Source organism: Ostrea edulis, chromosome 5 (genome assembly GCF_947568905.1).
Source record: "Ostrea edulis chromosome 5, xbOstEdul1.1, whole genome shotgun sequence".
In the NCBI taxonomy this organism is placed as follows: domain Eukaryota; kingdom Metazoa; phylum Mollusca; class Bivalvia; order Ostreida; family Ostreidae; genus Ostrea; species Ostrea edulis.
Window position 1 is genome coordinate 43,171,890 of NC_079168.1, and position 23,644 is coordinate 43,195,533.

Consider the following 23,644-nt stretch of genomic DNA (forward strand, 5'->3'; position numbering starts at 1 on the left):
GTACAACATACTTCCTCAAGCGCATTAATTTGATATTTCGTCAAAATCATAATTGAGTCTTATAGGTGATCAAGTATCAAATAAGTCAATGGAGGATAATAAATCTAGTAAATTGCTCTTTTCTTAATGCAGTATTTGCTCTCAGCTGGGGCAATACCTTCTCCAGCTGCTCGCAGGAGAAAGGACTATGTTTCTGCACCAACGTTTCCGTAGATGAGTTCCACGGCACCTCTGTTGAACACGATGATTGTTCAATCCGTATCCGCTCTTGTGTTTTCAGTTTTAATTGGATTCTTTGTGTATAGATATCGGGTTTTGGATAGCAGTGAGATTGAACAGGAGATTATATTATCGTGGTCAGAGAGTATATCATTGCCAAAGAATCCGTTCAATGATTTGCTTGTTGGGTACGTTTATCAGGCTGAGAACACTTCCCATACAGCGAGATATTCTCGCGAAAACGCGATTATCCCTCTTTAGCGAGAGTAACTATATCCCGTACAACCGAGAAAAACACCCGTGGAGTATCATCTGGTCGTGTTTTACTTGGAAAGAAGAACAAGTTCTAAAATGTCTGATACTTCTGCAAATATATAAATTAGAACAAGAACACTCACGATGTGCATTGGATTTGAATGATATGAAATTTCTTGACTGTGTTGTCAATTATATAGAGACAATTCGCATCATGTTGAGTTTGTGTTGTACTTACTTAGCATTGGACAGAATTTGCCATTATTTCCAACCAAGCTACCTAAACTAAACACCTGTTTATGGTTGTTTACTTTCTTGCAAAGAGGGATAATCACGTTTTAGTGTTCCCAACCTGTTTATTGGTTTAATCTCAGTGAGGTTCATCAAGCTAAATATTTGGACTGACTCCTTTTCTGAATCTCAGACCAATGTCGCACAAAGTAATTCGGGACTCCGGCTGCTTGTTTTGATTAGATTGGGTTAAACTGTATTTCTCGCCCGCTCCTTATGTCTTATTAGCATTCCAGGTGCTATTTTCCCAATCATTCTTGGATCTGTGCATATCTAACCTCCCTTTAGTATTTTGCACCTGATCTACCTTAATAAATTATATCCTTACTTCTATATATCTATAGTCAATAAACTTTATTTCAAAACTTACTGATGCCATTGCATTCCTTCTGACCATGTGTGAAGAAGGCACATGCAATGCTTAATTATTATACAAATAAAGCCAACCGAAGGTGCCCAAGAGTTAAAGTGGTCAAGAATGAACTAAAAATTTTTACCCTTTCCTTTCATCTGGGATGAAATCGAATAGTTTACATTGTACAAGTTAGTTTGGAAACAAGATTAATCATTAGTACATCATTTACTTTTAATTGTCTTCACACCTTGAAGGCATTGATTAACCCAGGATCTTTATCCCATGGCAGGCATTTTCATGTGTCAGTTCGAGGGACTGGTTTTCGGACCAAATGTAACAGGAAGGGAGGAAATGCAGCAGACCAGTTAAACTATTAGCATGATTAATATGAGCCCAATACTAATCAAGTTATAGTTTTGTACCAGTTTGTTGATTTTTGATGGGGTTGTATTTATTTTATAGTTGATAAAACGTATAAAGGATTGTTGTTGAGTTCTTCATTGTACTAAATGCTTGAAACATACAATCTGAATACCACATTCAATGCTATACTTTATTTTGATGGATTTCCTACATTTGACTTTACTGTAGGCAGGGCATTCATGTCATGCCGGCACATCTATTTTTTTTTTTCACTCAGTCAACATACATATGCACAAAAGTAGATACAAAAGAATATGAATATATATTTATCCATATATGTAATGTTAATTCTCTTTTTATGAGAGAGATACTCGCCTATAAACGTGATTTTAAAAAATCATTAAACGTATATGATAGTTATACCCATATATTTATAATCTAGTACAAAGTATAAAATTGGAGAAGAATAAAAAGTTTAATGCTAACACAAGGATTTATAAAGGGTAAAAAGTGTGCATACTCAGGTGACAGTTACAGCCCATGGGCTTCTTCTTGTATGAGAGTGTGCAGTAAAGGACATGACATGATTTTTCATTCGACACGTAAATGCTGACCAGTCAACTGCTGAATTTTTATTTAGTGAATAGTCTTGTTTAGACTTCCTTAAATCATATTGAGTGGTCGATTTTTCTGTCGGACATATTATAATATGACATTATATAAACATTTTTGGTTTAACATGTTTGTTTAAGTTCACTACTCTGTTTTCAACCTTTTTTTTTCCAGAATAAACTCCAATGTTGATCTCATTGTTCCTGGTGTTGAGCTACTTCTAAAGTTAAATGTTACTCCTGGGAATTACTTCAACCATGACCAGCTGTATTCATTGGATCACCTACAAGAAACCTTCTCCTATTTCTTCAGGAAGGGCTCAGCTGCAGAAAGAGCTTTTATGGATGTTGATCTCTTTGGGAAAATTGTCTCAGAGGCAGAAAAACTGTCTAATCCACACGTAAATTTTTCTTTTTCTTTCAATTGGTCAACTGAGTAAACTTATTGCAATTGGTCAGCATTTGTCGTCTTCCATCGTGCGTTAACAAGGACTTTATTGTCTTTATCATTTGAAAGACTTCTTTAGGTTAGCTGATATGATATAAACCTAAATGCATATGTAGGAAAAGCAGAAAAAGATACACCAAAATTGTGAATATCACAATCTCAGGGTTTGACTCTAGGACAGGTCCAAATTAGTCATATATGTGTATCATGTTAATGTTACATATATTATATCCGGCCTCAAGAGTCCATAGGGCCCAGAGAGGATATGTATGTATATTATATCATGTCAAGTCTTTCATCAGTATAGTCACTTTCGGGGACAATTAAGTTTTAGGAACACATCTTCTTTTATACTATTGCTGAATATTAGAATTTAGCTTAGATATGCAGAACGGGATATTTTTTTTTAGATTTCATTGCCCTTTGGGTTAGTGATACTTCTACCAATACTCGATGAACATTAAGACCTGTGGGCCTCTTGTTTTCAGAGTTTTGGTAGGTTTTTATATTTAGTTCACTTGAGCTGAAAGCTCAAGTGAGCTAATCTGATCACTTTTTGTCTGTCGTCAGTCTGTCTGTCCGTCCGTAAACTTTTAACATTTTTTACTTCTTCTCCACAAGCACACAAATGAAGTGCCACACCCTTTTTGAAGTAGAGATAATCAAGAATTAGTGAAAATTTTGTGGTAACTTTTAAATAAGATCTTCTCAAGAACCACAGGGCCAATTTCAATCAAACTTGGCACAAATTATCCTTGGGTGAAGGAGATTCAAGTTTGTTCAAATGAAGGGTCATGCTCCCCTTAAAGAGGAGATAATCAAGAAAAGGCAAAAATAGGGTGGTGTCATTTAAAAATCTTAAGTACTACTAGGCCAGAAAAGTTTAAATTGATATGAATGCTTCCTGACATAGTATGGATTCAAGTTTGTTCAAATCATGGGACCCAGGGGTAGGATGGGTCCACAATAAAGAATCAGAGTTTTCTATGGTGATATGTAGGATAAATCATTTAAAAATCTTTTTCTGAAGATCAACAGGACTATGAGTAATCATATTAATATGCAAGCATTCCCAGGTATTGCAGATTTAAATTTCTTCAAATTATGGTCCCCGGGGGTTGGTGAGATCTTATTAGGGAATCAAAGTTTTACATGGGAATATATAGGAAAAATCTTCTCAATAACAGCAGGGCCATGAATACTCATTGTTATGCAAGCATCCCCAGGTAGTGCAGATTGAAGTATATTCAAATCACAACCATCTGGGTGTAGGATGGGGCCACAGTATGGGATCAAAGTTTTATATGGGAATATATATTGGGGAAACTTCTTTTAAGAATTTCATACTATGACTTTTTTCATATGACATTGTATCATGACTAGGTTTGGGCCACAACATGGGGTCAGAATTTTTTATGCTAGTAAAGATTGCAAAAATTCTTTCAAATATTGCAATAGCTCACCTAAAGTACATCGTGCAGGGCCAAGGTGACTTGTGTGGGCGATGTGGCCCATGGGCCTCTTGTTATTCATATTATAATAGGCATGCACACACACTAAGTTGCACAACTGAATAAGAACGTAGTATAAAACATATTTTATCCAATAACATGAATATGGTTTGAATTTTGTATGATAATGTACCTGTAACTCTTTATTAATTTTGCATGTCTTGTTCACTACAGTTTTACATTGGAGGCAATGCAGCTTTGATGGGAAGTAAAATAGCAAATGAATTTCCAAATGTAAAGGTAATTTCTTATCTACATTGTCAAATATAAAACATTGAGTTATTTCACACTCTGTTGGGGATGCATTTTCCTCAATCACTAATTAGATTTATATTAATGATTATTCTGTTTGAACCTACTTAGGTTAGAATTGAACATTAAATAATAATTTATAAGAGAAGACTTGAAGTACATGTAATAACTCTGCTATTTTATTTTTTCCTTGTTTTGATGTATAGCAGGAAAATATTGTATATGTGAATGGGTTTTTAGCTCACCTAAGCTGAAGGCTCAGGTGAGCTTTTCTGATTGAAATTTGTGTGGCATCTTTTGTCGTCATTGTTAACTTTTCACATTTTCATCTACTTCTCCAGATCCAGTCAGAGCCAATTTCAGTCAAACTTGGCACAAATCATCCTCGGGTAAAGGGGATTCAAGATTGTTCAGATAAAGGGTCAGGCCCCCTTCAAATGGGAGAAAAGTTTTTAAAAGGCAAAAGTAGGGAGAGGGTGTCACTCAGAAATCTTTTTAAGAACCACTGGGCCAGAAAAGTTTAAATTTACATGAAAGCTTCATGACATACTGTTAATTCAAATTTGTTCAAATCAAGACCCCCGTGGATATGGTGAGACCACATTAGGGGGATCAAAGTTTTACATAAGGCCTTAAAAAAATAATGTTGTGTTTCCGATCACCCCCTTGAAATTTTTAAGGGTCGGTAGATAGGGATTTTTTTTAATTTTTTTTTTTTGTGACCATAAAATTCGAAGTATTTTCAACTTTTATATGAAGATCCCTGGGGATTATAATATTAGGAAGATCTTCTTATTACAGAACGTGTTGTGTTGCCATGTCTAAACAATGACAAACGAAAGTATCCACTGCGCATGCTCACGCATATATAATTAGATCAGCGGTTTCTACTTTCCAGCGAATTCTAAAAATAAACACTGGATATTTTTAGCGCTATTTTAATTCAGGACGCAAAAAAGATTGAGGGACTTAGATTTTTTATTTTCTTATGAAAAAGACGGTTGGTAGGTTTATAAATTATTTTTTTTCCAAGATAAGCAATAGAAACTTTTGGGTCGGGGGGTCTGAAGGACAGTCGGTCGGGTGACCGGAAACACAACATTTTTTTATTTACGCCTAAGGATGTATAGGAAAAATCTTCTCAAGAACAACAGGGTCATGATGAGTCATTAATATGCAAGTTTGTTCAAATTGTGATCCTCGGAGGGTAGGGTGGAGCCAAAAAAGAATGATCAAAGTTTTACATGGGAATATATAGGAAAAATATTCTGATCAATAACAGCAAGGCCATAATTACGCATATTAATATGCCAGCATCCCCATAGTTCATATTCAATTTTGTTCAAATTGTTGTCCCCGGGGTAAGGTGCTGCCAGAATAAGGGATCAAAGTTTTACTTGGGAATATATAGTGAAAATATCTTTAAAAATCTTCTCAATAACAGCAGGGCCATGATTACTCATATTAATATGCAAGCATCCCTAGGTAGTTAGATTTAAGTTTGTTCAAATTATGGTACCCAGAGATAGGATGGGGCCACAATAGGGGATCAAAGTTTTACATAAAGATTAAGTATGTTGGGAAACATCCTTTAAAATCTACTCCTCAAGAACAACAGGGTCATGATTACTCATACTAGCATCCACAGGGAGTGCAGAATCAAGTTGTGTATGGGAATACACATGTATATTATATACAGGAAGCATCTTTAAAATCTTGTTCTCAACAACATCAGGGTCATAATTAGTGATATGAGAATGCACGGGGAATTGATTAGTGGGGCATGGACACGATTTGAACTGAAAATTTTCAAATTCTATTTTTCCATTTTTAATGTTTGCAATGTTTAACTTAGGTATTTCTAATGGTCAGCCAAAAATTTAAATGTCAGTTGTTGAGCTACAAGTGAAATACAGCACTTGTAATTCTTTGTTATGTAAATAAGGTTCATGCCATGTTTTTGTTTACATATGGATTGCTTTATAGGAAAATATATTTAAAATAAAATGAGATGTGGCAAACACTAGAAAATGTTTAATTGTGTTCAGAATCAACTCATAATTTGAAAAATCTGCTTTGAAATTTGTTTTACTAGTATATTTAAGCTATTTAAGTTAAAACATGATACAAGCCTTGTTTACATAACAAAGAATTGTGAGCTGTTTGCTGACCATTAGAAATACGAGAGTTAAGCGTTGATATAATTAATATGGAAAAATAAAATTTTCAGCTCAAATTATGTCTATGGCCCTTTAAAATACTTTTCAAGAGTAGCCCACACTGAATCGTATCAAAATGCAATTGCTAGCATTCCTGAATTGTTTGCATTCATGTTTTTTTATGCCCCTTCGACTAAAGTAGAGGGCATTATATTGCTTTTCCTGTTTGTCTCTCTGTCTGAAACTTTAATCTTGCTCTTAACTTTTAAATGGTGAGTGACAGGACTCTCATATTTCATATGTTCATTCCATATGACATGCCTTTCTTTGGTACCAAAGTTTTGACCTTGTGATCTTGGAGTTTGACCTACTTTTAAGAAAACCTAACCTAGGCAGTATCTCCTTTCATATCTTTTTTATATAGATTCCTTATGGCAAAACCTTACATTCCATACCATGATGTTTGACCCAGTGATCTTAACCTCAGAGTTTGACTCAAATTCAAAACTTTAACCAAGCTTTAACCTTGCTCATAACCTTTGAATGGTGAGTGATATGTCTTTCATATTTGATGTATGCATTTGTTGTGACACAGACATTTCTTTTGGTACTAAAGTTTTTTACCTTGTAACCTTGACCTTGGAGTTTGACCTACTTTCAAGAAAAGTTTACCTAGGCAATATTTCCTGAACTTTTTAAGTTAGGGCTTTCATATTTTGTGTTTAGATTCCTTATGGCAAGACCTTACATTTCATATGGTGATTTTTGACATTGTATCATGGTTTATGTCATGACCCTTTGGGGCTAGGTTGGAGCCACAGTATGGGGTCAAAATTTTCCTAGGAATAAAGATTTTAAAAAATCTATTAATAATCACAACAGGGCCAAGATGAATCAGGTGAGCAATGTGGCCAATGGACCTCTTGTTCGTCATGTGATGCACATTATTCATGTACAAATAATTTCAGCCAATGAAAGTGTTTTTGGTACAAAGTGTTTGATTGTATGCCTCAGATGGTTATTCTCTTTGAATAGTTACTGTAACTCGGGATTTCCTAATAGAATGATAATGTATAGAATTATCAGAGTAAAATTCAAGGGGTTTTGTCTCTGTTTTTCACCTGGATCTTTTAATTGATAATCATATCATAGATTTGTGAATTAATAATAATACATGTACATTGTAATTAGTTACTAGAGATTTGTGAAGTTGAACTTATCATTATTAGTTACTATTGACTCCAACTTGCATTTTGTAAAAAATTCTTCATCAAGCTTTGATAGAATATATTTAAAAAGAAGGATTTTTCAACTATTTCTTTTATAGCTGCATTTAGTTGGACCTGTAGGGCCAAAGTTACTGAAACTGCTTCCATCTTCCATAATTGTTCCCAAGATTAGCCACATAGCAAAAGATGAAGTTCATCTAATAATGGAATACCAACCAGGTGAATTGTGGGGAAATCACACAGCTCCAGTGGCTACCAGATTCATCACCAGCTATGATGAATCAAACTCAAAAGCAACAATGATAGAAGCCTTCTTTCAATACACTGAAAATTTTCACCCCGACTTAATCATACTCTCTGGACTTCATTTATTAGAAGGACAATCAGCAGCTTTTTTTAATCAGAAGTTGTCATTTATTCAAAGTGAACTGGACAAAGTTCCGAAGCAGACACCTGTTCATTTAGAACTGGCAAGCATGGCTAATAAGAAGTTCGTCAAAGAAATTGCCCTTCAGGTAAAGTGATGTGGTATTTGAACTCAATGCATTGAATTGTACACTTGGACAGCTTTAAAGACCCGATTTTTCACTAGGTATTATTTACCTGGAGTCCACAGGGTCAGAAGGGACACTAATCATTATAAACAGTTATTGAATATGCATAAAAATTAGTGTTATTTGCTGGAATACACAGGAAATTGAGAGAACCTCTAATCAAGCAACACCAGAATATTTGTTGAATTAGACAATCAAAATAAATTTTTAATTTGCAGTCTAATTTAATTTCACAATGAAATTAGTGCCTCTTAATTTTGATTTCATTCAAAATCATACTTTCATTTTTATGACCTTGTATTTTCATTGGGAGATTACAGATTTTCATTTCATTACTGATAGCTGTAAATTCCTGAACCAAACTGTAATTATTTTCTACTTATAACATTGGTTATTCATAGTTATGAACCTCTGGGTTGAATTTAGATTAAATCATAGTATTAGTTCATTAGTCAATCAAGCTAATGGAAAAAGTAAGAGTGGACATGTAAATGTGTCAAAACACAGATAACCCTCACTTCATGATCTAAGAATGCCGATAATTATCAGTTTCTTTTGATGTCAACAAACCTAACTCATATAGAGGATAGCCATACCTAAATTTAGAGGGGGGGGGGGGCAGTAACTAAAACTTGGGTCTTTAAAGAGTGATTTTAAGCATATTTGTTCAGATTCTACATACCAGTCCAATCTGATTAAAATCAGATCTTTGATCCGCTCCAGTATTCTGATGTCGCTAATACAAAGATCTGTAGACATCCTGTATAGGGTCATGTCAGCATGCACTTTGGTGACCTAAGGTCATCCGATCAAATGCTTCTAGAAGAACCAATCAAACCTATTCTTACATATTGAATTCAGCATTTACGTTTCCTTTCGAATTTATTATTTGATCACTTTGAGATTTACTGTCACTTATTCCTACCGCCAATGATTTTGCCAGCTACAATTTGATTGGTTTATCTAAAGGTCATTCTGATGTGACCTATACAGGATGTCCTCAGATCTTTGTATTAGCGACATCAGAATATTGGAGTGGTTTAATCAGATTACATACCGTTATGTGACATTGTGTTTTATCTTAGCACACCAAAGCTTTTCTGATCAAATTTAGTCTGGCATCAATCTGTATGTCTATCAGGTGTATTTTAGTTTTCACATTTTCATCTTCTTGAGAACTACTGGACCAATTTCAACCAAACTTATTACAAAAATCATTCTGTAGGGATGCATTGAAGTTTGTTGAAATAAAGGGCTATGGAGCTTTTCTTTTATGGTGATTAATAGAAATAATGAAATTTAGTTTTGGATTTTCAAAAATCTTCTCAAGGACCATTGCACCAGAAATTTAAATTTTTGCGTGAAAGCCTCCTTATACCTGTACATGTATAAATGACAATTATAGTTTGTCTGATGGGACATCAATAGGGGTTTCAGGTTCCAACTGGGGCATTTTCACACATGAATTATTGGGGTATCCTTTGTCATGTTAATATGCAAGCATCCTTATATAGAGTAGAATCAAGTTTGTGTAATCATGAGGCCCCGGGGCTACAATAGGGGTTTAAAGTTTTACCATAAGTAATACCTGTATGTGTAGGAAAATTCATTTAAAGTCTTTTTTAAGATTCACGAGGATACAAATTGATTTCCATGCATGATTTGAAAGAAATAGTGAAAATAGGTTTGAGAGTTTCTCAAAGTCTTATTCTGAACCAAAAAATCCTAAACTTGCATGAAAGCTTCGATATCCTTATTTAATAATTCCGCAGGTGCTTTAGGACATGACTTCTATTAATACCTCAATCCCTTGTATTTTTTAATGTTCAATTCCTTGGGTATTTAGCATATATTTTTAAAAAAAATTCAATCTTAAAAAAGAATTAGAAAATGAATTGCAAAAGCAACCTTGTCTAACATTATTGACTCTTTGATTTGTTTAAAATAACATTATACTAAATGTGACTGACATTTTAATTCTTGAAGTCATTGTAAGAGCATTTCTATATTTTGATAAATTCATTTGCATAAAATTAATTTTTGCATGCCCATATATGATTGTTAAAAATTTGATACTCAATGGAACAAATGGAACTTAATATTTACTTAAAACATGCATCTCTCTTTTTCTCTCTTTCTCACTATCTCTCTCCATGCACATAATGATAATTATATATGACTTGTTGTATTCATGTACTTTATTATGTGTACAAAAACCAAAAAAAAAAAACAAAAACAAAAAAATTGGCATAGCACCCCCTTTCCCAATGTAGAGCCCTGAGCCATATAAATTATAAGGTCAGAATTCTCTTTCATACTGAATTTCCATAAAACCTTGTCCTTGTGAGCAGTAACATAAATCGTTATTTTAGGTGACAATTTCCTCGCCTGAAAGACTTGCTATCTAAAAAACAATCCGATTAAAATGAGATCCTTTGATCTGCTCACGTATATCTCTACCGTGTGTAGCGATCTACGTGAGCGGATCAAAGGATCTTATTTTAATCAGATTGCCTAAAAATTGCATTCACGCACATGAACTGGTAGTTGATGAAAATTTTATGGATGTTTCCACTGTATTTGCATTGACTTCCAGTATTGGTGTACACATGCATATATTTTAATGTTTAGAGTGTCTCTTTATTATTTCTTTAAAAGACTGGAAGCTTTTTTAAAAAGCTATACTTGTTGTTGAAACACTATTGAATATGCTAGTAAGATCCCCATATATGCAAGGTGGCTCTGGTGAGTGTTGTGGCCCATAGGTTTCTTGTTTTGTTTAGTTTTGTTTGGTGTTTTATTTTTAAAGAAAATATAGATGTATTTAAGAATCACACATTGAAGGATATAGGTTTTTGAAAATATTTTTTTCAGGTTCTTTCGAAGATATCATCTCTTGGTTTGAATGAACAAGAACTTACTTTTTTGTCCCATGCTGCAAACGGACCACATGGTGAATATTTTGAGAATATTCATGGCCAGCCAGATATATATAAAATAAGTGATATCATTTTATGGATTTTAAAAACTTATGGCTATTCCAAAGAAAATCCTTCCTATAAGTTAACAAGAGTCCACTTCCATTGCCTGACTTATCACATCATCGGTATCCACCCCTCAGCATGGAAGAACAATCCATCAGCAGTTGGAGCTGGCACCAGGATAGCAGGGATCCAGGCTTGTGATGTTGACTCTCCCAATCCTGACCTTGTGACTCTGAAATTCCCAAAGCAATTTAAACTGTTTAGTGGAGACAAGATGAGAACCTTTAATGAAAGTCAGCCAATAATGAATTGGACAAAAGATGGGTTTCACTTTTCTATTAGTCCAGTGCTAGTTTGTAAGCAACCGCTGAAAACAGTCGGATTAGGGGATTCTATCTCCGCTACAGGACTTATGTTTTCTGAGTATGTCCCTAATTTCAATAGCTGATGTTAAAACAATTTGTAGACCACTTTGACAATCAGGTATGGAGTGACTGTATATATGGGATCATTAAGGATATATGCAACATTTCTCAAGGAAATTTTCGTGACATTTCGGGTACAATTCACTTGCATCCTATCTTGTTTCTACGAAAAAGAAGGGGGTATATTTCCAGGTTTTATTTTTTAGTTCAAATATTTCAGGGCTTGAAACTAACTTTTTATGTCGCCAGTCCAGCTGGACTGATAGTCTTTATTTTCAACAAGTCCGCAGAAAAATTTAACAGTCCACCAAAGTTTTCCAGAAATAATTTAACGTATTTCATTAATGTTATTAAAATAAAATAATGGGATTTAACTTGATATGCCTCAGACAATATTGCAACATTAATCAGGTTCGTCTGATATCTACTGAGGAATGCCAAAGGTGGTGTGTTTAAGATTCGATAAGTAAGTTTTTCAAAATGATGTTTTAGAAAATTGACCAGTCCCATCAGACTAACTAAAACAAATATCAGTTTGTCCACCAGACTTTTAACCAGTCAGGGACTGATGGGCATATGTTAATTTCGAGCCCTGTATTTTGATAGTTCCTAGTTGTGGCAAGTAAAAATATAAAGTAAGCTTTTATGTATTACATAGGGTTGTATATATATGGACATCACTTAGTTCTTGTAGCAAAGAAAGGGAGAAAAATCTTTGTATGAATCGGGGATTGAACCTGGCATTACATGTAGATAGGGGGTCTAACCACTGACTTACCCAGGCCGACATACCAAGTATGGTAATAGGTATTTAAAATATTACTACAACAATAAAATTTAAACCTGTTTTGGAAGTCATACAAAAACTCTTTATTTAGAAGAAATGAAAATATAATTTTAGAAAAAAAATGTCAGAAACATCGTGTATGACCTAAAGAGAACAGGAAAGGATAGAACTTTGGTGCCTTACTACATATGTATGTTTCACCAAGGGAGTTTGTTTTTGAATGTATATATATGTTGCAATATGAAATGTAGAGATTATCTTTTTATTTTGGAAAACAGAACATCTCATTGAGAGATGGTTAAAACACTGTCTACCAACTCCTATCATTCAAGGGTTTAAGTCATGAAGAGCTTGTGAAATTCTATCTCTATTACATGTTTGGCAGTCAGATGGGTTCGATCACCGGTGGCCAGATAGCTCAGTTGGTAGAGCACCTTACTAGAGATTCGGTGGCCCCGGGTTCGAGTCCCAGTCTGGTCTGTTGCATTTTCTCTCTTCCTGTTACACATGTATGATTCTTTGGAACTTAGAATTTCATTGATAATGATATCATATAAAATTATGATTATTTTATTTAAATCGGCATGTTCAAATGAGTTTTGCTCATCTTCTTGAGCTACGTTAAGGCCATCTTTAAAAACTTGTTTGCTTGCCCTCTCCCGAGCGACAGGCTATATAAATGGTCAAACTCAAAAAAAAATTTAACCTCCAGGAAACAATTAGTTATTATTCATTCTGGCAACTCTCATCCTGTTAACCTGTATTTTACTTTCATTTATTAATAGTACCTTTAAATTTAATATATTTTAAAAAATTAAAATTTTCAGGGAATTTTTTTTTTCAACCTACTGCCCAACCCAATTTTTTTAATACTGAGTTGGGAGAGGGCAAACAAACATTTTAAAGATAGTCTAAATGATATTCTTAGCACATAGAGAATTGTTGAGTAGTTGTGATCATTATAGACTGCTTTCAGTTTCTAATAATGGAAGGTCATAGCAGAAGAACTGGTTTTTGGTGTGACCTTAACACATATGATTTATGTATATAAGGGTACAAGCTTTACAATTAAATGAATGGGCCATTGAAAATGTAATGTGTAACAGTTTATTACAAAATATCAGTGCATTGTATTACCTAAAGTATTATTGTTTAACTTGCAATTGATATGTTTATTTTGTTGCATTTATTGATAGATCAAAATACATAAATGCAAGTTATTTTCTGGTTCTGAGTCAACAAAACATAGTTGTGCCATACACATGTATTTGTGTAGGACATCTAGCTAGTTGTGAAGTTATTCTACAAAGATTCATGTACAAGTCAATTCAGGGTTTTATGTTTCTGTTTTCATTTCTCTGTCTCATGTCAAGCTGAAAACTTGCTATTTAGCTTCTTTGAGAGCCAGTCTAGTTTATTTTGCAATTTTGATACATTTTGGCATCTCACAGGAGTGTTGCAGCTTTATTTGAAATCTACTGCCATAATGGGGGTTGGGGTTGCATTATTTGTCTGCCTAACTCCTCCCACATGTTCAAGTGGGGACCTTATTTTACAATGTGTTTGTATGGGTATCAAAGATGTGAAAAGGTTTTGATTGTCTTTAATTTTTTAGAAAATTACAAGTTGTGAACTTTGAGTAAGTTTTGAGGAAATATTACTTAGACAGTACTAGTATGTACTATGTGCATCTAACTTCTGATAGAGTTTACAAGTGAGGATCTTCATATTTCACAGTCTTTTTATGAGTATTGAAGATTTGCACATGGCAGAGATTTTGATTTTTCAGTTTTTGAGAGAATTGTAGGTCGTTGAATTTTAAAATAATACATTTAAAGCTAGCATGGTTTGCCCATTTAACTCCTCTCACTTTTCGAGCTAAGGCCCTTGTAAACGACTTTACCTCCTGTTTTTATTGCAAAAGTATGTCACAGCTTGATCATGGCTGATACTACCTTCAGTAAAGCTCTACAAATCACCCTACATAAGCTCGTAACGAGTGTATTATGTACCGCTTCAGGTCCTCTGTTCCAGTGCAAGATTCAAGATACCTTTGAGTTATTTCCCTCAGAAGCATATAAACAGAGACGTGTGTGTGTGTGTGTTAAAGAACTCTTGTACACAGTAAGGTGCGAAACACGTTTGTTTACATGTGGGAGTGGGACAAATATCCTTCACTGCGATGTGATCTGTAAGTTTCTCATATGCAGTTTCATCACCCAAATTCGACTGATAAACAAACTAAGTAAATGATAAACATTAAAGGAGTAATTGAATACATAGAATTCTTGTGATATCACGTTATTTCGTTGCTCATAGGTATACCCAGGATGTTGCCTGCATTTATGATTTTACTGTAGTCAAACATTTATTTTGATAGTATTTACTTTTCTTACATTTACATATTTAAACAGAATATATTTACACAGAAGCCACTTTTGATACATTGTATCATCTTCCTCACTGACTATAGGTCCACTCTGACTAATTCAACTTTTATCGACACAGAATGCAAAGGAATTATGTTACTTGGGTAAATTTATTAAGAATTCCTTTGAAATTAGAAAAACCAATGCATAAGCACAATTTCTATTCTTTCTTTACCTTTATATGATTTTAGATTAATGACTTTGTATACTTTGTCTATAAGCTGTATTTGCTTTTGACTAATAAACAACAACAAAGACTACCCTTGTTCCCGAGGCCTTTCAATATTCAAAGAATGTTCGTTAAAACCAGATTACGCTCTGTTCCAGTTAGGCATTCAAAGTTCTATTAAATGCACCTACACTTAAGTTCTTGAATTGACCGTAATTTTGATTTACACCACTGTATCTATGTTGAGTTGTCCAACGTAATCAATATATATAACAAATAAACATGTGATAACCAGCTAGGCTTTGTTTAATGATGTGACTGGAATGTGAACCATGAGGTCACTGTATTTTGACACCTGATCAAGGTCGCAGAAGTTATACCGTGGTTTGTAAATATGTAATGCATAAGACTGATTAATTTTTCCGCCACAGTTGTCTGCTCAGGTGGGGTTTTTTTTTTTTTTTGGTGGAAGATACAATGGGATGAGACCGACGTTCCGGAACTGGGAAACGTTCTCACTTCCTGGCGCGAGGGGAATTCAAACCCGCGCCGACCAGATGCCGTGTGATTTTCAGCGCGATGCTCTAACCACTCGGCCACGGAGGCCCACATCTATATATACTGTATTTTGACTAGGCTTCAGTTTGAAATTTCACGGGGTTTTTTTTAGGTCTGCAGACTGTAAACAAAACTATTTACATTCACTGAATCTTTTCTCTTATATTTCTTTTGAAATTAACATTGCTTTCATCACGGTTTTCTAGTACCACCTGTCTGCAAAATCATTACCAAATATGGAGTGTCATCAAGGTCAAATGGTGCATTATCTGTTGCTTTTAACGTAACAAATGGGGCAACCATAAGATATTTTAGATCTTAATTCTAGTGGATATTTTTATATAATGTATGAAAATATAAACAATAAAATGTCTTTCTTTGTTGTTTCATCGGATGAAGAAGGTAGTAATCATTGCAGAAAAAATACGCATAACCACGATCGAGTCATTTTTACGGGTTTATATCCAATGTTGTTTCGGCAGTGTCAAATGGCGTAGTTTTCAAACGGTGTATACTACGGCAAAAAACCGGAGTTAAGGAGCATAATTATATTCCTATTGAAGGTTGGCTGTTTCGTTTACGTTGAGAATTTTTCGCTCATAATGAGACTTCACTTTGTTACTAGAAATTTAGACTTGCAAGTGTTTTAAAGCGCTCAGGGCCATAGCAGTGAGGGTTCTTAACGTGCCAACACTTGCTGCGACATGGGACCTCCGTTAAGGTCATATCCGAAAGACCCGTGATTCTCGCATCTGAATGTCGAGAGTTTCGTCTTGGGGATTTATGGAGCGCCATATTAACATAAACTCAAATAATTGAAGATATCATCAATTCAATTATTGCTCTCTTTAATTGAATTAATGCGGGCATTAAATCAATTATTGCTCTCATCAAATGAATTAATGCGCGCTTCAATTGAATTATTGCCCTCATCAATTGAATTAATGCGCGCATCAATTGAATTGAAGAGAGCAATATAATTGAATTAATGAGAGCAATAATAGATTTGATGCGACATCAATTTAGTAGAATTATTGCTCGCAATAATTAATTTAGAGCTCGATGTAATAAAATTTGATGATCTCTTTAATTCAATTGATGATATCTTTAAATCATTTACTATGCTTTTGTATAAGGAATTAATGCGCGCATTAAATCAATTATTGTTATCTTCAAATGACTTAATGCGCGCATCAATTCAATTATTGCTCTCATTAATTGGTTTAATGCGCGCATTTGATCAATTATTGCTCTCTTCAATTGAATTGTAGCGCGCATCAATTCAATTGTTGATATCATTAATTCATTTGAAGAGATCATTAATTCAATTAAAGCGCGCATCAATTCAGCTGAAGAATTAATGCTATCATCAATTGAATTAATGCGCGCAATAATTCAGAATTGAAGATATCATTAATTATTTAAAGAGATCTTTAATTCAATTGTTGTGCGCATCAAATGAATTGATGATATCTTCAAATAATTGAAGATATCTTCAATTATTTGAGTTTATGTTAATTTGGCGCTCCATAGGGGTTTGACATATGACAAAATGACTTGAGCGAGATTTGAACTCAGGACCTCCCGGTTACGAAGCGAGCCCTTACGCGAAGTAAATATTTAGCGAAAGTTGATGTGTCAGTATCGGATAGCGCCATCTGTTGGACAAAAAAATACAACACATTCTCTGGACGATTTATTCTTATATTTTCACTAGAAAGGGGGGTACCTCTTAAAACTGTTACGAAAGTAAAAGCCACCTTCTTGAAATATTCAGGATTTATATCGAGTTGGTTTACTGGACAAATGAATTTCCCTTGGGCAACAAGAAAACAACTGATACACTGAATAACATCAGTTGCATACTTTGTAGGGAGGCTTGCTGACATTTACACGTGTATAACTGAAAGGCAATAGAAATATAAAGGCACTAGAAACTAAAGGAAAAGCAAAAAGATACTACAAAATCAAGTTTTTAGCTCACCTGAGCTGAAAGCTTGTTCAAATGAAGTAGGTTGGCGCCACAGTAGGGGATCAAAGTTTTACATACAAATATATAGGAAAAATCTTTTAAAATCTTCTTCTCAGGAACCAATTAGCTAGAGGAGATGAGATTTACATGAAAGCTTTCTGACATAGTGCAGATTCAAGTTTGTTCAAAGTATGTGCCCCGGGGTTAAGTTGGAATCACAATAGGGGATTAAAGTTTGACATATAAATATATAGGGGAAATCTTCTCAAGAACCATTGGGCCAAAGAAGTTGACATTTACATGAAAGCTTCCTGACTTAGTGCAGATTCACGTTTGTAAAAATCATGGCCTCCAGGGGTAGGTTGGGGCCACAATAGGGACTAAGGTTTTACATGCAAATATATATGGAAAGTCTTCAGATATGAGCTCAGGTGAGCGACGTGGCTCATGGACCTCTTGTTTTGAGATTGTAAATAAAAACATGAAAGGCGAAGATAACAAACAGTAGTCAATCTCATAACTCCTATGAGCAATACAAAATAGAGAGTTGGGCAAACACGGGCCCCTGGATATACCAGAGATGGGATCAGGTGCATAGAAGGAGTAAGCATCCCCTGTCGACCGGTCACACCCGCCGTGAGCCCTATATCTCGATCAGGTAAACGGAGTTATCCGTAGTCAAAATCAGTGTTCCAAGAACGGCCTAACAATCGGCATGAAACGCGCCAGACAGCATTTGACCCAATGATAGGTTGTATTGGCAAACTATATTGTTTTAACGACCATAGAATTTGCGAAATGCTGATTTTAAACGAGACTTGGAACCCCTACACCATCAACGTGTTTGTCAGTAGCCTGCTGACTACTATACGCAGAACAAGTTCTTGCGTATCGAATCAGTTGAGAGATGTAAACACCATATACAGGTGATAATGGAATATTGCTACATAAATATGGGAAGTTAACGATGGAGAAGTTGAAATCGTCCCGTTTGACAAAAAGTTGAGTTGTTAGTTTGCCGTTGATATCTACTTTCAATAAAATAGAAGTGGACGACTCTGTGGTGTCTTATTTCGAGTTCACTGTGTACAATGTATAATCTCTAAAATTAGAGAATACATGTGCTAATTGATATTGAAATCCTTATTCATTTAAATTCCATGTTTATTAGCTAGATCACTTGAATTACGTAGGTGACTTATTGTCGTGCGTTTACATTTTTAAAAACATTTTTAACTTCTTGATAACTACCATTCTAATTATTTACAAATTTGGTATGAAGCATCTTTGGGACAAGGGGGCCTAATTTGTAAATTTCAAGACTGGGACCTTAGGGGTGGTGCTAAAATTGACTAAATATTTTTGCACAACCGCATATCTGTTAGAAAAACTAAATGCATAGTCTATAGAGCCGGAAGGTTTAAAATTACGAAAATTGTAAATTTCATGATCCCAGGGTTAGAGGTTCTGATTCCATGGTCGGACCAAGTTTGGCATATAACGTTTATGTGTAAAACATTTTTATAATAACATTCTTTAATGTTATTGATACTGAATTAAAAATGTATAGAAATTTAGAAAGAGGCCTTTACGAAAATTGTAAATTTCATGATCGCAGGGGTAGGAGTTTTGTTTTTACGGTGAGGTCAAAATTATCATAGTGACTTTAATTTTGCTGATACTGTATAAAATCTGAATGCATATTTAGGATAAGCAAAAGAGTATGTACCAAAATTGGAAATTTTGCAATCCCATTGTTCCGACTCTTGGGCCGGGGCCAAACAATCATAGTGTGACTGTAACACATTTCATGTAAAGTCTACCATCAGTCTGAGTACTTTCGGGGGCATTTGTCCACATCTTGTTTTATATTGCTACTGAATGAAAAGGTGAAGATAACGAACAGTGATCAATCTCAACTTCTATTATAAGGATACAAAATGAAGAGAAAAACGAAAAATCAAAAATACGACAAAATATATACATTGTACAAAGAAAGTCCGCAAATCAGTGACCAATTTTGTCGTCTTTTCGGTTGGCATTTTGCTGTCCTGTCTATATTTCGAGACATGCTTTAATGTATGATGAATTGATTGATTGTATCTTGTTTAAAGTCCCTCTCGGGAATTTTTCATTCGAATGGAGACGTCACCAAGACCGGTGAAGGGCTCACAGGCACTTGTTTCTGTAAATGACTTATGACCTCTGTATACTAATAACAACACAAGGTACCTAGCTTCAAATGACACAGAATGACACCCCCTGAGAATGTCGGCCTTTTGAGCCTCCAAGGAATATGCGATGCTAATGTATTTACTACCGTTGTATTGTACAATCATTCAGCTTAAAAACCATGTATGACATGACTGCATTCATTGCCTCTTGTCGCCGAAAACTGCAACAAAAAATGGCTTTTCCGTTTTATACCACGAAGTGCTATGTACTGATACCGCACAGAATGAAAATTGTATATTCGTTGTGTTGAAAAATAAAGTCTCATTGTTTTATTATCATAATAAATTGATACGATGTTTATTACCAAAAAATCTTGAACATATTTAACAAAATAAAAATTTTGAATTGAAGGCGCTGTACGCTATTTTTAGTTACTCAAAAAAACCAAAGCTGTTCGTACGTTTCGGGATTTTACATGTCATCAGAAGATAGAAGCTAAGACTTCCCGAGTGGAGATTTAAAAATATTTTCGTGTCGGAATCATTTCTGATGAAGATAATAATGAAATTATGACTTACTGTAAATACAACTTCGTTAACTAGTATGAGAAATATTTCTGCCAATTGCATGTTTCATGCAGATCTATGGAAAGTCAGAGAAAATACAGATAAAAGATTATTTGGAAGCATGCAAAATAGAGGTTCCAAAAGTTGTCATAGCCGAGGGGTGGTGATGGGGATAAGCTCCCATTGTCTATAAAATGCTCCTCATGGTGTGCGCCTCTAATAGCCTCTGACAACCAAGTCCAGCTCCTAGCCTGCTCGTGTGGTTTGCATCAAGCCCGGCGGAACTGCTACTACTGATAGGAGAAGGGGTGAAGGCGGGTTACCTGGCGCCTGAAAACCAGTGCTTTGGGTAGATGGGGCTCATCAGTCTGGGAGGACAGCTCATCTAAGAGAAGGAAAACTCTGATTCCAAACCTCTGCTGCCTTGCGGCCATACCCACTTATGTAAAAGGCTAGGTGAAGGAAATCACTGATATAAAAACCAATGGGCGGACTGTGCTCAATATCAAGGGATGGAAAGCAGTCTAGGAAGGAAATTCCAAAATTAAACCACCTTTCCTCGAGGTTATTAGAGGTTTGCGCAGGGCCAACAACCCTACCTATAAAAAAGTCAAATTACAGAAGCATCAACGACAAACCAAAATCAACATAACCTGGGCCAGATTGGGCCTACTTCAAGAGGAACTATGATGCTGTGCAATGAAAGCCGAAAGGAAGCTGCAGGGCTGACTCCCTTTCTGACACCCAGGAAAACCATCAGACTCGCTACTTGGAACATCAGAACAATGTGTATGAAGCAGGAAGAAGAGCACAAGTTGCAAAGGAGATGAAGCACTACAACATTTGTCTCCTAGGACTGAGTGAGACGAGGTGGCTACAGACAGGACAGTTGAGGCTGACCACCGGAGAAACAGTGTTGTATTCAGGACACACCACGGAGAGAGCCCCCCCACACCGAAGGTGTAGGCCTGATGCTATCCCCGGAGGCACAACGCGCTCTTATCGGATGGGAACCTGTCAACTCACGGATAATAACAGCTAAGTTCAGCACCAAGAAAAGCAAGATCAAATTGAACATCATCCAGTGTTATGCCCCCACCAACGACACTGATGACGAAAAGAAAGACGCCTTTTACCAGCAACTACAGGCAGTCTTGGATAAAGCAGGGAAGAAAGATATGACAATACTTATGGGCGACTTCAATGCAAAGATCGGAGCTGATAACACTGGCTACAATGAAGTCATGGGCACACATGGACTTGGCTACATGAACGAGAATGGCGAGAGATTTGCAGACCTATGCTCCCTTAACCAGCTTGTAATAGGAGGAAGCATTTTCCCTCATAAACGGATTCACAAGGCCACATGGAGATCCCCTGATCATTTTACAGAAAATCAGATCGACCATATTTGCATCAGCAAGAAATTTCGAAGAGCATGGAAAGATGTCAGGGTGATGAGAGGAGCAGACGTTTCATCAGACCACCATCTGCTGATGACGGCAGTAAGACTACGCCTCAAAAAGTTTAACAACATGACAAACATGAGGACAAAGTACAACGTGAGTGTCCTCAAAACAAAGGAAGTGAGGACAGCATTCCACCTCAGCCTGTCCAACAGATTCCAGCCGCTACAAGACCAGCTAGAAAACAATGATACCAACATCGAGACCCAGTGGCAGCACATCAAGAAAGTGTGGCGAGACACATGTGAAGAAGTTCTCGGCAGAAGAAAGGCACAACACAAAGAGTGGATATCTGTTGATACCAAGAGAAAACTGGAGGCGAGGAAGGAAAAGAAAGCGGCACTGAACACAAGCCGGACAAGAGCAGCAAAGGCAAAAGCTCAAGAGGACTACACAGCCACAGATAAAGAAGTCAAGAAAAGCATCAGGAAAGATAAACGGGATCATATAGACAATCTGGCCAAACAAGCTGAAGAAGCAGCGGGACAGGGAAACTTGAGAGAACTGTATATGGTCACAAAGAAGCTCTCCAACAAGTTCCAGCAGACAGACAAGCCAGTGAAGGACAATAACGGGAACCCTCTCACAACAACAGAAGAACAATTGAAGAGATGGGTAGAACACTTTGGAGAGCTATTAAATAGACCAACACCAGATATGCCTCCAGACATACAACCAGCCAATGCAGACCTCCCTATCGACTGCGACAAGCCAACAAAGACAGAGATCAGGAGAGCAATTACCACACTTAAGAATGGAAAAGCAGCAGGGCCTGACGAGATACCAGCGGAAGCCATCAAAGCTGATACAGAGACAGCTGTTAACATCTTGCACAACCTCTTCAAGAAGATCTGGGAGGAAGAGAACGTCCCAGAGGAATGGAAAGAAGGCATCCTCATTAAGCTACCAAAGAAGGGTGATTTGAGGGACTGCAGTAACTACCGGGGAATTATGCTCCTGTCAGTGCCTGGCAAGGTCCTCAACAGGATCCTTCTCGAGAGGATGAAAGAGGCAGTGGACCCAAAGCTCCGTGACCAGCAGGCTGGTTTTAGACGCAACAGATCATGTGCTGACCAGATAGCCAGTCTGCGCATCATCATCGAACAATCACTGGAGTGGAAGTCATCCCTCTATATCAACTTCATCGACTACGAGAAAGCGTTCGACAGCGTGGACCGTGAGACACTGTGGAAGATACTGAGACACTATGGAGTACCCGAGAAGCTCGTCTCCCTGATCCGTAACATCTACCAAGGCATGACATGCAGGGTTACCCATGCTGGCCAGATGTCAGAGAGTTTTGAGGTCAAGACAGGAGTTCGACAAGGATGTTTGCTGTCACCATTCCTCTTCCTCTTGGTTATTGACTGGATCATGAGGACTACCACATCAGGCAGGAATAATGGTATACAGTGGACACTCCTGATGCAACTCGACGATCTCGACTTTGCCGATGACCTGGCTCTCCTTTCACACAAACACAGTCAGATGCAGGACAAAACAACTCACCTTGTAACAACATCAGCAGGAACGGGACTCAAGATCAATTTGAAGAAAACAGAATTGATGAAGATCAACACCACTGTCCAATTACCAGTCACAGTTGGTGGTGAGCCCATCAAAGAAGTTGTGTCTTTCATCTACCTGGGGAGTGTGATGGACAGACAGGGTGGCACAGACCGCGACATCAAGTCAAGAATCGGCAAGGCACGAGCAGCGTTTACCATGCTAAAGAACATATGGGCCTCAAAGAACATACGCATTACTACCAAACTGCGGATCCTCAACTCCAATGTTAAGTCCGTCTTGCTGTATGGAGCAGAGACATGGAGAATGACCAAAACAACCCTGCAGAAGATCCAGACA

The 23,644-nt window shown here is 36.3% G+C and overlaps 1 protein-coding gene across 1 annotated transcript; it reads left to right on the forward strand.

Moving 5' to 3' along the window:
- LOC125650422 (ADP-dependent glucokinase-like) lies at positions 1 to 15,335 on the forward strand. Its single transcript, XM_048878716.2, has 5 exons — positions 1 to 407; positions 2,270 to 2,495; positions 4,228 to 4,293; positions 7,792 to 8,208; positions 11,122 to 15,335. The coding sequence occupies exons 1-5, from the start codon at positions 214 to 216 to the stop codon at positions 11,677 to 11,679; spliced, it is 1,461 nt and encodes a 486-aa protein (XP_048734673.1). The 5' UTR covers positions 1 to 213; the 3' UTR covers positions 11,680 to 15,335.
- Positions 15,336 to 23,644: the final 8,309 nt, after the last annotated feature.

Excerpts from the sequence above, each read along its gene's own strand:
- LOC125650422 (XM_048878716.2), top strand. The coding sequence starts at position 214 with ATGAGTTCCACGGCACCTCTGTTGAACACGATGATTGTTCAATCCGTA. Across the intron at positions 408-2,269 it reads TTCAATGATTTGCTTGTTGG|AATAAACTCCAATGTTGATC; the intron begins GTACGTTTATCA and ends TTTTTTTTCCAG. Across the intron at positions 8,209-11,121 it reads TCAAAGAAATTGCCCTTCAG|GTTCTTTCGAAGATATCATC; the intron begins GTAAAGTGATGT and ends TATTTTTTTCAG.